The sequence below is a fragment of the Schistocerca piceifrons genome, chromosome 2 (assembly GCF_021461385.2).
Source record: "Schistocerca piceifrons isolate TAMUIC-IGC-003096 chromosome 2, iqSchPice1.1, whole genome shotgun sequence".
Taxonomy (NCBI): domain Eukaryota; kingdom Metazoa; phylum Arthropoda; class Insecta; order Orthoptera; family Acrididae; genus Schistocerca; species Schistocerca piceifrons.
The window spans coordinates 381928392-381943871 of NC_060139.1; the positions used below are offsets into that span (position 1 = coordinate 381928392).

Below are 15480 nucleotides of genomic sequence, written 5' to 3' on the forward strand. Positions count from 1 at the left end.
TATATAAGGAGAATTATTGGGTTTTTAATCAGAATAACAAATTCGATTGGGAAACATTCAATTTTTATACATACAATAATTATAAACAAGAACTGCAGTGGTAATTACCGTGGAAAAAAAAGGGGGGGGGGTAGCGTCAAAAAAAAAATAAAGAAAAAAAACGTAAAAAAAAGAGCGGTAAAAAAAAAATAAAAAAAAATAAAAAAAATAAAAAAAATAAAAAAAGGGGTAGCGTCTTAGACTCATAATCAAAACGTCTTCGGTTCCGGGTTCGATCCCCGCCACTGCCTAAATTTTGATAAATAATCAGCATTGGCGGCCGAAGACTTCCGGCATAAGAAGTCAGCCTCATTCTGCCAACGGCCTTGTCAAAGAGGGCGGAGGAGCGGATAGAGGTTCAGGGTACTCTCTTGTCCTAGGGGTGGGAAATTGCCCCTAAAGGCGGAAGAATCAGCAATGATCAACGACATGAGGATGCAGAAGGCAATGGAAATCACTGCATTAAAGACACGTAACGTGTATCAACAGGACATGTGGCCTGTATTTGAAGAAGTGTCATGATGGTCTCTCCATTGGCAAAAGATTTCGGAATAGTTCCCCATTCGGATCTCCGGGAGGGGACTGCCAAGGGGGAGGTTACCATGAGAAAAAGATTGAATAATCAATAAAAGAATAGCTTTCTACGAGTCGGGGCGTGGAATGTCAGAAGCTTGAACGTGGTAGGGAAACTAGAAAATCTGAAAAGGGAAATGCAAAGGCTCAATCTACACTCCTGGAAATTGAAATAAGAACACCGTGAATTCATTGCCCCAGGAAGGGGAAACTTTATTGACACATTCCTGGGGTCAGATACATCACATGATCACACTGACAGAACCACAGGCACATAGACACAGGCAACAGAGCATGCACAATGTCGGCACTAGTACAGTGTATATCCACCTTTCGCAGCAATGCAGGCTGCTATTCTCCCATGGAGACGATCGTAGAGATGCTGGATGTAGTCCTGTGGAACGGCTTGCCATGCCATTTCCACCTGGCGCCTCAGTTGAACCAGCGTTCGTGCTGGACGTGCAGACCGCGTGAGACGACGCTTCATCCAGTCCCAAACATGCTCAATGGGGGACAGATCCGGGGATCTTGCTGGCCAGGGTAGTTGACTTACACCTTCTAGAGCACGTTGGGTGGCACGGGATACATGCGGACGTGCATTGTCCTGTTGGAACAGCAAGTTCCCTTGCCGGTCTAGGAATGGTAGAACGATGATTCGATGACGGTTTGGATGTACCGTGCACTATTCAGTGTCCCCTCGACGATCACCAGTGGTGTACGGCCAGTGTAGGAGATCGCTCCCCACACCATGATGCCGGGTGTTGGCCCTGTGTGCCTCGGTCGTATGCAGTCCTGATTGTGGCGCTCACCTGCACGGCGCCAAACACGCATACGACCATCATTGGCACCAAGGCAGAAGCGACTCTCATCGCTGAAGACGACACGTCTCCATTCGTCCTTCCATTCACGCCTGTCGCGACACCACTGGAGGCGGGCTGCACGATGTTGGGGCGTGAGCGGAAGACGGCCTAACGGTGTGCGGGACCGTAGCCCAGCTTCATGGAGACGGTTGCGAATGGTTCTCGCCGATACCCCAGGAGCAACAGTGTCCCTAATTTGCTGGGAAGTGGCGGTGCGTCCCCTACGGCACTGCGTAGGATCCTACGGTCTTGGCGTGCATCCGTGCGTCGCTGCGGTCCGGTCCCAGGTCGACGGGCACGTGAACCTTCCGCCGACCACTGGCGACAACATCGATGTACTGTGGAGACCTCACGCCCCACGTGTTGAGCAATTCGGCGGTACGTCCACCCGGCCTCCCGCATGCCCACTATACGCCCTCGCTCAAAGTCCGTCAACTGCACATACGGTTCACGTCCACGCTGTCGCGGCATGCTACCAGTGTTAAAGACTGCGATGGAGCTCCGTATGCCACGGCAAACTGGCTGACACTGACGGCGGCGGTGCACAAATGCTGCGCAGCTAGCGCCATTTGACGGCCAACACCGCGGTTCCTGGTGTGTCCGCTGTGCCGTGTGTGTGATCATTGCTTGTACAGCCCTCTCGCAGTGTCCGGAGCAAGTATGGTGGGTCTGACACACCGGTGTCAATGTGTTCTTTTTTCCATTTCCAGGAGTGTAGATATAGTAGGGGTCAGTGAAGTGAAGTGGAAGGAAGACAAGGATTTCTGGTCAGATGAGTATCGGGTAATATCAACAGCAGCAGAAAATGGTATAACAGGTGTAGGATTCGTTATGAATAGGAAGGTAGGGCAGAGGGTGTGTTACTGTGAAAAGTTCAGTGACCGGGTTGTTCTAATCAGAATCGACAACGATAGTTCAGGTATACATGCCGACGTCGCAAGCTGAAGATGAACAGACAGAGAAAATGTATGAGGATATTGAAAGGGTAATGCAGTATGTAAAGGGGGACGAAAATCTAATAGTCATGGGCGACTGGAATGCAGTTGTAGGGGAAGGAGTAGAAGAACAGGTTACAGGAGAATATGGGCTTGGGACAAGGAATGAAAGAGGAGAAAGACTAATTGAGTTCTGTAACAAGTTTCAGCTAGTAATAGCGAATACCCTGTTCAAGAATCACAAGAGGAGGTGGTGTACTTGGAAAAGGCCGGGAGATACGGGAAGATTTCAATTAGATTACATCATGGTCAGACAGAGATTCTGAAATCAGGTACCGGATTGTAAGGCGTACCCAGGAGCAGATATAGACTCAGATCACAATATAGTAGTGATGAAGAGTAGGCTGAAGTTCAAGACATTAGTCAGGAAGAATCAAGACGCAAAGAAGTGGGATACGGAAGTTCTAAAGAATGACGAGATACGTTTGAAGTTCTCTAACGCTATAGATACAGCAATAAGGAATAGCGCAGTAGGCAGTACAGTTGAAGAGGAATGGACATCTCTAAAAAGGGCCATCACAGAAGTTGGGAAGGAAAACATAGGTACAAAGATGGTAGCTCCGAAGAAACCATGGGTAACAGAAGAAATACTTCAGTTGATTGATCAAAGGAGGAAGTACAAACATGTTCTGGGAAAATCAGGAATACAGAAATACAAGTCGCTGAGGAATGAAATAAATAGGAAGTGCAGGGAAGCTAAGACGAAATGGCTGCAGGAAAAATGTGAAGACATCGAAAAAGATATGATTGTCGGAAGGACAGACTCAGCATACAGGAAAGTCAAAACAACCTTTGGTGACATTAAAAGCAACGGTGGTAACATTAAGATTGCAACGGGAATTCCACTGTTAAATGCAGAGGAGAGAGCAGACAGGTGGAAAGAATACATTGAAAGCCTCTATGAGGGTGAAGATTTGTCTGATGTGATAGAAGAAGAAACAGGAGTCGATTTAGAAGAGATAGGGGATCCAATATTAGAATCGGAATTTAAAAGAGCTTTCGAGGACTTACGGTCAAATAAGGCAGAAGGGATAGATAACATTCCATCAGAATTTCTAAAATCATTGGGGGAAGTGGCAACAAAACGTCTATTCACGTTGGTGTGTAGAATATATGAGTCTGGCGATATACCATCTGACTTTCGGAAAAGCATCGTCCACACAATTCCGAAGACGGCAAGAGCTGACAAGTGCGAGAATTATCGCACAATCAGCTTAACAGGTCATGCATCGAAGCTGCTTACAAGAATAATATACAGAAGAATGGAAAAGAAAATTGAGAATGCGCTAGGTGACGATCAGTTTGGCTTTAGGAAAAGTAAAGAGACGAGAGAGGCAATTCTGACGTTACGGCTAATAATGGAAGCAAGGCTAAAGCAAAATCAAGACACTTTCATAGGATTTGTCGACCTGGAAAAAGCGTTCGACAATATAAAATGGTGCAAGCTGTTCGAGATTCTGAAAAAAATAGGGGTAAGCTATAGGGAGAGACGGGTCATATACAATATGTACAACAACCAAGAGGGAATAATAAGAGTGGACAATCAAGAACGAAGTACTCGTATTAAGAAGGGTGGAAGACAAGGCTGTAGCCTTTCGCCCCTACTCTTCAATTTGTACATCGAGGAAGCAATGATGGAAATAAAAGAAAGGTTCAGGAGTGGAATTAAAATACAAGTTGAAAGGATATCAATGATACGATTCGCTGATGACATTGCTATCCTGAGTGAAAGTGAAGAAGAATTAAATGATCTGCTGAACTGAATGAACAGTCTAATGAGTACACAGTATGGTTTGAGAGTAAATCGGAGAAAGACGAAGGTAATGAGAAGTAGTAGAAATGAGAACAGCGAGAAACTTAACATGAGGATTGATGGTCACGACGTTAATGAAGTTAAGGAAGTCTGCTACCTAGGCAGTAAAATAACCAATGACGGACGGAGCAAGGAGGACATCAAAAGAAGGACTCGCTATGGCAAAAAAGGCATTTCTGGCCAAGAGAAGTCTACTAATATCAAATACCGGCCTTAATTTGAGGAAGAAATTTCTGAGGATGTGCGTCTGGAGTACAGCATTATATGGTAGTGAAACATGGACTGTGGGAAAACCGGGACAGAAGAGAATCGAAGCATTTGAGATGTGGTGCTATAGATGAATGTTGAAAATTAGGTGGACTGATAAGGTAAGGAATGACGAGGTTCTACGCAGAATCGGAGAGGAAAGGAATATGTGGAAAACACTGATAAGGAGAAGGGACAGGATGATAGGACATCTGCTAAGACATGAGGAAATGACTTTCATGGTACTAGAGGGAGGTGTAGAGGGCAAAAACTGTAGAGGAAGATAGAGATTGGAATACGTCAAGCAAATAATTGAGGACGTAGGTTGCAAGTGCTACTCTGAGATGAAGAGGTTAGCACAGTGAAGGAATTCGTGGCGGGCCGCATCAAACCAGTCAGTAGACTGATGACAAAAAAAAAAAAAAAAAAACCATTTGATGTGGCTGGTGCATATGTCTTAGAAATCATTCCATCATTCAAAAGATAAAACACATAAACAGCGACAGAGCAGCATGACTACTCCATCAGTCGCTCGCCACAGTCCAGCGTGGAGCCCAGTGACGAATCCGAGAGTGAGTGGCTAGTACAGGCGGCAACTGAATCTTTACAATTCGTTGTTTTCCGAGCTGAGGCACGCTCCTGCTGCACACGTTATTTACGCCGGTTGCGAGGCATAATAGCCACTGCAGTCGGCAGCGGAGGCGGATTTTGTACCACTTTCATAACAATCTGTGACTTCCCAGGGTTAGAGGCCTGCCTCACAGAAGAGTCACTATGCACGGCATGCCTACTCTCTAAAGGAGGCAATCAGTGTGGATCTCAGAGACAGCGGGAGACAATTCTTGGATAGCAATTTCTGCAACGGGAGTGACAGTAGGCAACAAATCACGATCCCAGTCGTTGAGAGCAGACAGAGGAACACGAGGGCGCTGCTGTATTACTGATTGTATTTGTGGTGGTGGCTGCGAAGAAGACGATTTCGATACACACTAGCTCCGGGGCGGCTCCATAGGAGCAGCAGGAGTACCAGAGACTCCCTCCCCGATCTCCAGAGCGCCAGAGCTGTATGGCACTACGCCAATTATACGAGTAACAGACAAACACGGCTCAGGGGAAGATGGGACAGGAGAAGGAGCAACTAAATCATCACCATCCTGATTGCGGCACCGATTATTATGAATCGTGTGCGCCAACGTGCAAGCGGTAGCAGGTACGGGGTCAGGCTTTGATTACAACGGTGGAAAAGCAATAGCAGAGATAGTGGAAACTTTTGGATGATGACCAGAAACGAGGGAAAACGTAGCTCCAAGTTCATTACCAGGGCATACGAAGTCAATAATCCCTAATTTACCGCGCTGTTCTGAGGAAGACTGTAAAGCAAAAACTCACCGCAGGCATTTGATTCGAAGATTTCCACTTTCGGTGTACAGAAAACACGTCCCCACATGACCACTGTATGTAATATGAATAGAATATCCACAAACCTGCAAATGAGACGGATTGTTCTTTTTGATTTGCATTTCCATCGAACTTATAACGCTATAACATTCGAGCCTGTGTTGACTTCACCAGCGTTCACAGCAAATTCCTCTCGCATCACTGCATTGCGCCGAACTTCCTTACGGTAAATTCTACACCTCCGGAAGAAGACTGAATATTTGAACATTGATATATTTAATGACCACATCTGCAAGGAGCATCATAGTGTTCAAACCACCTCTACGCCGGAAGGAAGCCTGATTACGATGCTTTAATTCGTATTAGTCTACTTGAAGGGGATCCACGAATTTCATCAAGAACACATAAATCTCAGTGCCAAAAGAGGAGATATCCACTTGGTCCGAGGTAACATGAAACGTATCATCTAATCAGTCGTGGATTTCGAAAGATCCGGTCTGCACTTTAGGCAATGGCTTATAAAATGAACGCTTGGACGCCATGACAAACAACAGGAGCGGACCACACCGCAGTCAGACACACATATAACGAAGGACGAGACGAGACAACCACCATGTCCTACACATAAAGCCAGAAATACTACTCAAGTTATAAACTCCCAAACACTTGCGACGCTACTGCAGAGCACATGAGTAGACAACTACCACTCGTCGGTGCACAATTTGGAAGTAGATGGATATCATCACTTTCATATAACTTTCGCGACTGGACTTGCATCTCTTTGTAGTTGTCGTGAAACAATCGGAATCAACTGGATGTCACTTAGGCCACTTGCACGTTCCTAACCAGTTATCCAACTGGGAAAAGGGGAGCTACAGTGTAACATGGAATCGGAACCACGTTTCGTTTCTGGCGAATCTCCACATCAATGACATCTGAATGCTAAGCAGAATGTAAAAAAGGGGACCCAGTCGGGATTCGACACTACATTTCAGTTTCCAGCCAGACACTCTAGCACTTCTCTATTTTTTTACGAAAAAGGGAGCAAAGTGACCACGAATTTCCCGTGCTCCCCATCAGAACTGAGAAGGATGGACGCCATAGGATTCAAGGGGGCCAGAATGCATCAAGAAAAATGAGAAAAGATTTTTTTGTGCCATCACCAGTGAGTTGCATAAGCTCGTGCTATTGCATGCCTGATAAACCCGAGGAAAGGTAACTTTAAGCCCATCCTCGTCGGCTGCCAAACAGGAAGAAAAACAAAACAGGTCATCTCCATGGCATCACTCGCTGCGAGATTAACGATGGATGTCCTCTTGTAGCAATGTGGCCGCCTTTGGTACTTCAGTCCCAACAAAAAGAGTTCGTGTTTCAACCTTTCATGTCATGGATAATTCAGCTGCGAGGTGGGTTATGGAACGCGCCCCACAGAAAACCTGAGAAATATTGCTGGTAGTTGGGGCTCCGTAGTACCGCACAGTGTCGTTCATTTAAGCAGTGCCAAAAATCGAGGACTGTCTTCTTACCGTCACAGAATCTCGGCAAATACATCCCATCCGGGAAGAGGAGCGATTGTGCACTTATCTGATTGGAAGTCACGCGTGTGACGAAAGCCAATACCTGGTGCACCAACTGCCAAACATCCTTCGAGGACCTCCAGACAAGGCGATGGTCATCGATCACTCCATAGGTGACACACAGTGGAGAGTTTGCAGGGTGCATTTGATGCAGGCGAGACTGGTGCACCTGCTTCTCATTAACCGTTATTCACCAAGAGGACTGAACGACTGTATCAAGTATGGCGAGACTCACCGCCAGCTACACGACACGGCACTCAATTTGGGGGGTATTTTCAGTCACGTCCAGTGTACTACTCAACTACATATAGGTATATATCACCTTCGCTGATGTCAAGCGTGTGGGCCACAGTGCGGTGCGGATGTAGATTAGTTCAAGAAAGAATTGACCAATGTAGGAAAAAGGCGCTGGGATGTGCGATAACAGCACCTAAGAGAGAGAGAGAGAGATTGAGAGAGAGAGAGAGATTGGCACTAGGGATTCCAGCAGCAGGCTTGTAAGGCATGGCGGACAATGTCGCCACATCTTCATGGGATAGCTTACAAATAGGGCCTTCGCTCAGTCCTGAACATGAAAAAGGCCCAAGTCTCCTCTGTCCCTTGGGAGGGTGAGAGAATCGTACTGGATTTTACTCAACATGCCGATACTAACAATGGATCCCAAATACGCCATTCACACAGCAGGCTGGATCGGATGCGTCTGCCCAACGTGGAGAATACGCGAGGCCAAATAGACGTTGGTACATCGCGCCCGTTGCAGGATGTCCTAAGACGGCGATCACTTAGCCCTGCTCTAATCTGGTTTAATAGACGCCAGCAGCTAAGGGCTAACGAGCGCAGCATGCCAGTTGTGAAATCAATGCCTAATCAACATATCCTGTCACTCACTCGCAGGGGTACATCCGGTTAAGGTGATTCAAGAACACCATGTGTAGTATTCGGCCCTATATGGATGTGATGATGCAGGGCAATAATCTCAAGTTGCCTCAGGTATCGAATTATATAGCCAGCATTTGGATAAGCGGCAAACCTCGTGATCCTAGAAGGGTATGAAAGGCATCTATAAAAACGTAACAACTGTGAACAAGTCAGCCAGAGCGTCCAATATCGGGCAGGGAGCCATGTGTGCCTGGACGTATTACGTGACAGTTCTCCCCGCAGGATAATGGACTACGGTTGAGGTGTGAAATTGAGGCCAGCCGCAGTGGTCGAGCGATTCTAGGCGCTACTGTCTGGAACCGCGCGACAGTTACTGTCGCAGGTTCGAATCCTGCCTCGGGCATGGATGTGTGTGATGTCCTTAGGTTAGTTAGGTTTAAGTAGTCTAGGGGACTGATGACCTCAGATGTTAACTCCCATTGTGATTAGAGCCATTTGAACCATTTGAAATCGAGACAAATAAGAGGGATTGTTTAAGGAAGGGGAAAGAAATTGGTAGTGTGTTTTTCGAAGGAATCATCCTGATATCTGTCTTAGATGATTTAGAAAAACAAGGGACGACCCAGATCTGGGTAACCAGACGGGACACTTACCTCCATTCCTTCAGTATAAGAGTCCCATTCGCACCATCTCTTCAGGCATACTGCGACATTTCCGGTTACTAAGTTGTTTTGATGCATTGTCATCTTTGCTGTTGATGTGTTATCGGTACGCATGTGACAGCATCCTCTACCTAATATATTCCAAAATGCCGTACGTATAAACGGTTTTTTCCGGAGCTCAAACCTCGGGTTCTACTGGTGGTAGAAAGGTATTTTGGACAGCCCTTGGTCTAGGGACCATTTGCGTACCAGACAGAAGGATAGTCTAACTGTAACCTATATTACAGGGTCAAATTTGGAATATTTTTCACTTCTTCCGGCTTAGGCAAACTGAGCAAACAGGCTGGTTCTTTTTGTATTAGGTGTGGTCTACGGTGCGCCTTAAGGTGTTTATGGAGACACCAGGTAGTTCATGGGCAGTTCCTGAGAAAGCCCGAAAAACACGGTTTCGGGTACAAAAACCGAGCCGCGTATTCTGAGATGGCTATGCACAGAAAATGTCTTAAATTTTTGGGGTATATTAGTAAGCTCCCGATTTCAAACAATCTTGAAAACTTTTCTTGATACCTTTGTCCGTTTCCAAGATACAGAGATACAACGTTACCCCCCTTCTACAAGTAGAATACGCACGTAAAAGAAATTGGTATAGGCATGCGTATTCAAATACAGATATATGTAAACAGGCAGAATACGGCGATGCGGTCGGCAACGCCTATGTAACACAAGTGTCTGGCGCAGTTGTTAGATCGGTTACTGCTGCTACAATGACACGTTATCAAAATTTAAGCGACAATATTCTTCTCGGGTATGCAGCCGGATCATAACGTCTTCATGACACAATATTTCCGCGGTCCAACTGGCCGCCATCTTCAGGTGAGAGTGCTGGTGCACGATCTCGCCGGACCTGACTTCCCAGCGCAAGCGGCGGCCCCTGTGTAGGCCGCAGAAGACCCACAACGAGTGCGCGAGAAGGTGCCGTTAACTGCCCTCTAGCGCAGTAATCATTCCGCGCCGCCGGTGGTGGAAACAGGCGAAATCGAGATATATGGCGCTGAAGACGGCGTCCTTAAAACCAACCTGTTTCTGGAGGTACGTTGACGATACGTTTATTGTGTGGCCTCATGGGAGGGAAGCTCCTGACCGCCTCCTAGATCATTTTAATTCCCTGTATCCTAGCATCAAGTTTACCATGGAGGTGGAAAGTGATGGAAAGCTTCCGTTTCTGGATGTTCTGGTGTACAGAAAGGATGATGGGACACTGGGACACAATGTTTATCGAAAGCCTATGCACACCTGCATGCTTCTAGCTGTCGTCCATCGTTCCAGCGTACGGGGGTCCTGCGGACGTTGGCGAGAAGAACTTATGCCATTCCAGATGGAGAAAGCTTGACACAAGAATTGGACCATCTTAAGGTTGTGTTCAAGCAGAATGGCTACACAGATAAACAGATCCGTCGTGCTTTCCAGTTTGGACCTTCGCCTGAACCACCAGAAGATACCTGCAAATCGGTGGCTCTTCTGCCTTTTGCTGGGAGTATTTCCTCGAAGATAGGAAGAATTCTGAAAAGATATCATATCAAAAGTATTTTTCGTCCGCCAGCCAAGATTAGAGCGCTTCTTGGCTCTGTTACGGATGACTTGGGTTTGAGGAAGCCCGGTGTGTACAAGATCCCTTGCCACTGTGGGAAGGCTTATATTGGTCAGACAATTCGGACCATTCAGGATCGATGCGTTGAGCATCAGGGGAAATCTGCAGTGGCGGAGCACTGTCTCACCGAGGGACACAGAATGCTATATGACGAGACACAAATGGTTGCCCCTGCATCTCGCTATTGGGACTGTGTTTTAAAAGAATCCATAGAGATTCGTTTATCTGACAATCTTATTAATAGAGACAAGCGTTATCTTTTAAGTAAGACTTGCGACCCGGTGTTATCTGACATTAAAAAACAACGGTATATGTTTCGATCGTCGGAACAAAATTTAAAATTTTTTCTTTTTTTTTAATTTTTGACAGCGATATCTCGATTTCGCCTGTTTCCACCACTGGCGGCGCGGTATGTTTACTGCGCTAGAGGGCAGTTACGGCACCTTCTCGCGCACGCGTTGTGGGTCTTCTGCGGCCTACATAGGGGCCGCAGCCTGCACTAGGAAGTCAGTTCCGGCGAGATCGTGCACCAGCACTCTCACCTGAAGATGGCGGCCAGTTGGACCGCGGAGATATTGTGTCATGAAGACGTTGTGATCCGGCTGCATACCCGAGAAGAATATTATGAATTATTACGCCGGGAAAGCCTTCGTAGTTATAAGATTTAAGCGGGTTTGAACGTGGTGTAACAGTCGGCACACGAGCGATGGGACACAGCATTTCCGAGGCACTGATGAGATGGAGATATTCTCGTACGACCATTTCACGAGACTACCGTGAATATCAGGAATCCGATAAAACATCAAATCTTCGTCATCGCTGAGAAAGATCCTGCAAGAACGGGACAACGACGACTGAAGAGAATCGATCAACGTGACACAAGTGCAACGCTTCCGCAAATTGCTGCAGATTTCAGTGCTGGGCCATCAACAAGTGTCAGCGTGCGAACCATTCAACGAAACCTCATCGATATGGGCTTTCGGAGTCTAAAGCCCACTCGTATACCCCTGATGAACGCACGACATAAAGCTTTACGCCTCGCCTGGGCCCTTCAATACCGTCATTGGACTATTGATGACTGGAAATATGTTGTTGCCTGGTCGGATGAGTCCCGTTTCAAATTGTGTCGAGCGGATGGACCTGCATGTCAGCAGGTGACTGATCAAGCTGGTGGAGGCTCAGTAATGATGTAGGGCGTGTGCAGTTGGAGTGATATGGGACTCCTGATACGTCTAGATACGACTGTGACAGGTGACAAGTACGTAAGCATCCTGTCTGTCACCTACATCCATTCATGTCCATTGTGGATTCCAACGGACTTGGGTAATTCCAGCAGGGCAATACGACGCCACACACGTCCAGAATTGCTACAGAGTGACTCCAGGCTCTTCGGGGCTTAAGCGTTTCCGCTGGCCACCAAACTCTCCAGGCATGAACATTGAGGATATCTGGGTGCCTTGCAACGTACTGTTCAGAAGAGATCTCCACCCCCGCGTACTCTTACAGATTTATGGACAGCGCTGCAGGAGTCATATTATCGATTCCCTTCAGCACTACTTCAGACATTAGTCGTGTTGCGGCACTTATGCGTGCTCGCCGTGGGCCTACACGATATTAGGCAAGTGTAGCAGTTCCCTTGGCTCTTCACTACAACAAGAGTACGAGAGAGCAGGAGGAGACAGTGACAGTGAGAACAGACACTAGTAGCAGGACAGAACTATGGTCACTCTGGCTATGAGACAGGAGACCGTGATAAGCTGGAGAGTTACACAGAGGTAATGAAAACCAGTAGGGCGGAGTGAGCTAGAGACAATGGGCAGTTGGGAGTGGATGGACATGTGAGACTTACAGCGATGGACTAGTGGGTGTGAGCGAGTTACAATTAGGGCAGCTTGTGGGGGTGACAGGTGAGGCGCATGTTAAATGTGTCCGCATGCCAATATTTCTGCAAAAAAAATTTAAAGGTGGTGAAGAAGGTAGATTGAGCCAACTGGTACTTCACTTTTCAGTCAGACTCTTTCATTAAACAGGAGCCTTTTTGTGCTCCGATGGCAGCGTCTATAAATAGGATCAGCATGCCATATAATTTCGTCTACCCCCCCCCCCCCCCCACCCCTCCCCTCAGTGTATGACATAAGGGCAAGGTCGGATTCAGCGCCGTGTTGCTGTGATCGCTAGCAAATCGCGTGCGCGGCCAACCGCTAGGTGATGGGAGGAAGGCACAGAATCAGAGAAGAGCGCGGCGCGGCAGCCTCACCTTCCTGTAGATGAGCGAGCAGCAGGCGGTGCGCACGCGCATGCCGGTGCGCAGCGCGTCCAGCATGTAGTGGTTGAAGAGCAGCGCGCTGAGGCCGGTGGCCGCGACGACGCCGCCCGCGTACAGCGCCGCCACGTGCTTGCTCATGGTGCGCGGCGGCGTGAAGTAGTCCAGCAGGTACCCCAGCAGCACCGGCTGCATTATCCTGCCACACCGACACCGCCCTCACTCACTACATAGAATTTTCACTCTGCAGTGGAGATTTAAAACTTCCTGGCCGATTATAACTGTCTGCCGCACCGGGACTCGAACCTGGGACACTTGCGTTTCAGCGGAAAGTGGTCTGCCAACTCAGCAATTCGAGTACGCATTCGCGCAAAGTACACTATTGGCCATTAAAATTGCTACACCACGAAGATGACGTGTTACGGACGCGAAATTTAACCGACAGGAAGAAGATGCTGTGATATGCAAATGATCAGTTTTTCAGAGCATTCGCACAAGGTTGGCGCCGGTGGCGACACCTACAACGTGCTGACATGAGGAAAGTTTCCAACCGATTTCTCGTACACAAATAACAGTTGACCGGCGTTGCCTGGTGAAACGTTGTTGTGATGCCTCGTGTAAGGAGGAGACTTTGATAAAGTTCGGATTGTAGCCTATCGCGATTGCGGTTTATCGTATCGCGACATTGCTGCTCACGTTGGTCGAAATCCGATGACTATTAGCAGAATATGGAATCGGTGGGTTCAGGAGGGTAATACGGAACGCCGTGCTGGACCCCAACGGCCTCGTATCACTAGCAGTCGACATGACAGGCATCTTATCCGCATGGCTGTAACGGATCGTGCAGCCACGTCTCGATCCCTGAGTCAACAGATGGGGCCGTTTCCAAAGCAACAACCATCTGCACGAACAGTTCGACGTTTGAAGCAGCATGGACTATCAGCTCAGAGACCATGGCTGTGGTTACCCTTGACCCTGTATCACAGACAGGAGCGCCTGCGATGGTGTACTCAATGACGAATCTCGGTGCACGAATGGCGAAACGGCATTTTTTCGGATGAATCCAGGTTCTGTTTACAACATCATGATGGTCGCATCCGTGTATTGCGACATCGCGGTGAACGCACATTGGAAGTGTGTATTCGTCATCGCCATACTGGCGTATCACCCGGCGTGATGGTATGGGGTTCCACTGGTTCCACGTCTCGGTCACCTCTTGTTCGCATTGACGGCACTTGGAACAATGGATGTTACATTTCAGATGTGTTACGACCCGTGGCTCTACCCTTCATTAGATCCCTGCGAAACCCTACATTCCAGCAGGATAATGCACGACCGCATGTTGCAGGTCCTGTACGGGCCTTTCTGGATACAGAAAGTGTTCGACTGCTGCCCTGGCCAGCGCATTCTCCAGATCTCTCACCAACTGAAAACGTCTGGTCAATGGTGGCCGAGCAACTGGCTCGTCACAATACCTCAGTCACTACTCTTGGTGAACTGTGGTATCGTGTTGAAGCTGCATGGGCAGCTGTACCTGTACACACCATCCAAGCGCTGTTTGACTCAACGTCCACCCGTATAAAGGCCGTTATTACGGCCAGATGTGGTTGTTCTGCGTAGTGATTTCTCAGAATCTATGCACCCAAATTGCGTGAAAATGAAATACATGTCAGTTCTAGTATAATATATTTGTCCAAGGAATACCGGTTTATCATCCGCATTTCTTCTTAGTGTAGCAATTTTAATAGCCAGTAGTGTATGTAGAACTTCTCTGAAGGCAGCGGAGGAGGTATTGGAGGAAATAAAGCTGCGAGGGCGGATCGTAAGTCGTGAGTGGATAGCCCAGTCGGTAAATCACTTGCGCGCGAAATGTCGCAGGTCTGAGTACCGGTTAGCCGCACAGTTTTGGTTAGCCAGAAAGTTTCACACCGCTTTTAGTGTCTACTTGTTTTCACAAGGCAGATCCTGCAACAATTTTTCATTCTTGTATATACTGCTGAGAAATCTGAATAACTGTTTTGTAAGACTGAGCTCCATGTGGAAATTGATACCAAAATTGTGTGACACATCGATTTTTAGAATTTTTTTTTACTAAGGCAGATGCAAATGTCTTGTAAAAGAAATTAATACTATAGAAAATCATGGTGGCACTGTATTTTGGCCAAATATCTACTCACCTTCACTGCAGCTCTACTCCGTGAATCATCTTGGGTATGTGGCACGTGCTATTTTTCTACTACAGTAACTTCATCATTTTCCTGTTCCAGCTGCGAATTCTTCGCGGGAAGAACGACCGAGGGTAAGACTTTGTAGGAGTTTGTATCTCTTTAATTTTTTCTTCCTTGTCCTTTGGCGACATACAGCTGATACGTACGCTGTAGAAGGCCATCAACAAGTACCGAGCGAGATGCGCGAGATAGTGCAGTGGTTAGCACACTGGACACGCATTCGGAAGGACGACGGTTCAAAACCTCTCCCGGCCATCCTGATATAGGTTTTCCGTGATTTCCCTAAATCGTTTCAGGTA

The 15480-nt window shown here is 47.4% G+C and overlaps 1 protein-coding gene across 1 annotated transcript in view; it reads right to left on the reverse strand.

The window, feature by feature from the left end:
* Positions 1 to 15480, reverse strand: part of LOC124775075 (ATP-binding cassette sub-family C member 4-like) — a 305650-nt gene that overhangs the window by 203999 nt on the left and 86171 nt on the right. The window contains exon 4 of the mRNA XM_047249879.1: positions 12948 to 13152. Coding sequence (XP_047105835.1) covers positions 12948 to 13152 — 205 coding nt within the window. The remainder of the gene's footprint in view (positions 1 to 12947; positions 13153 to 15480) is intronic.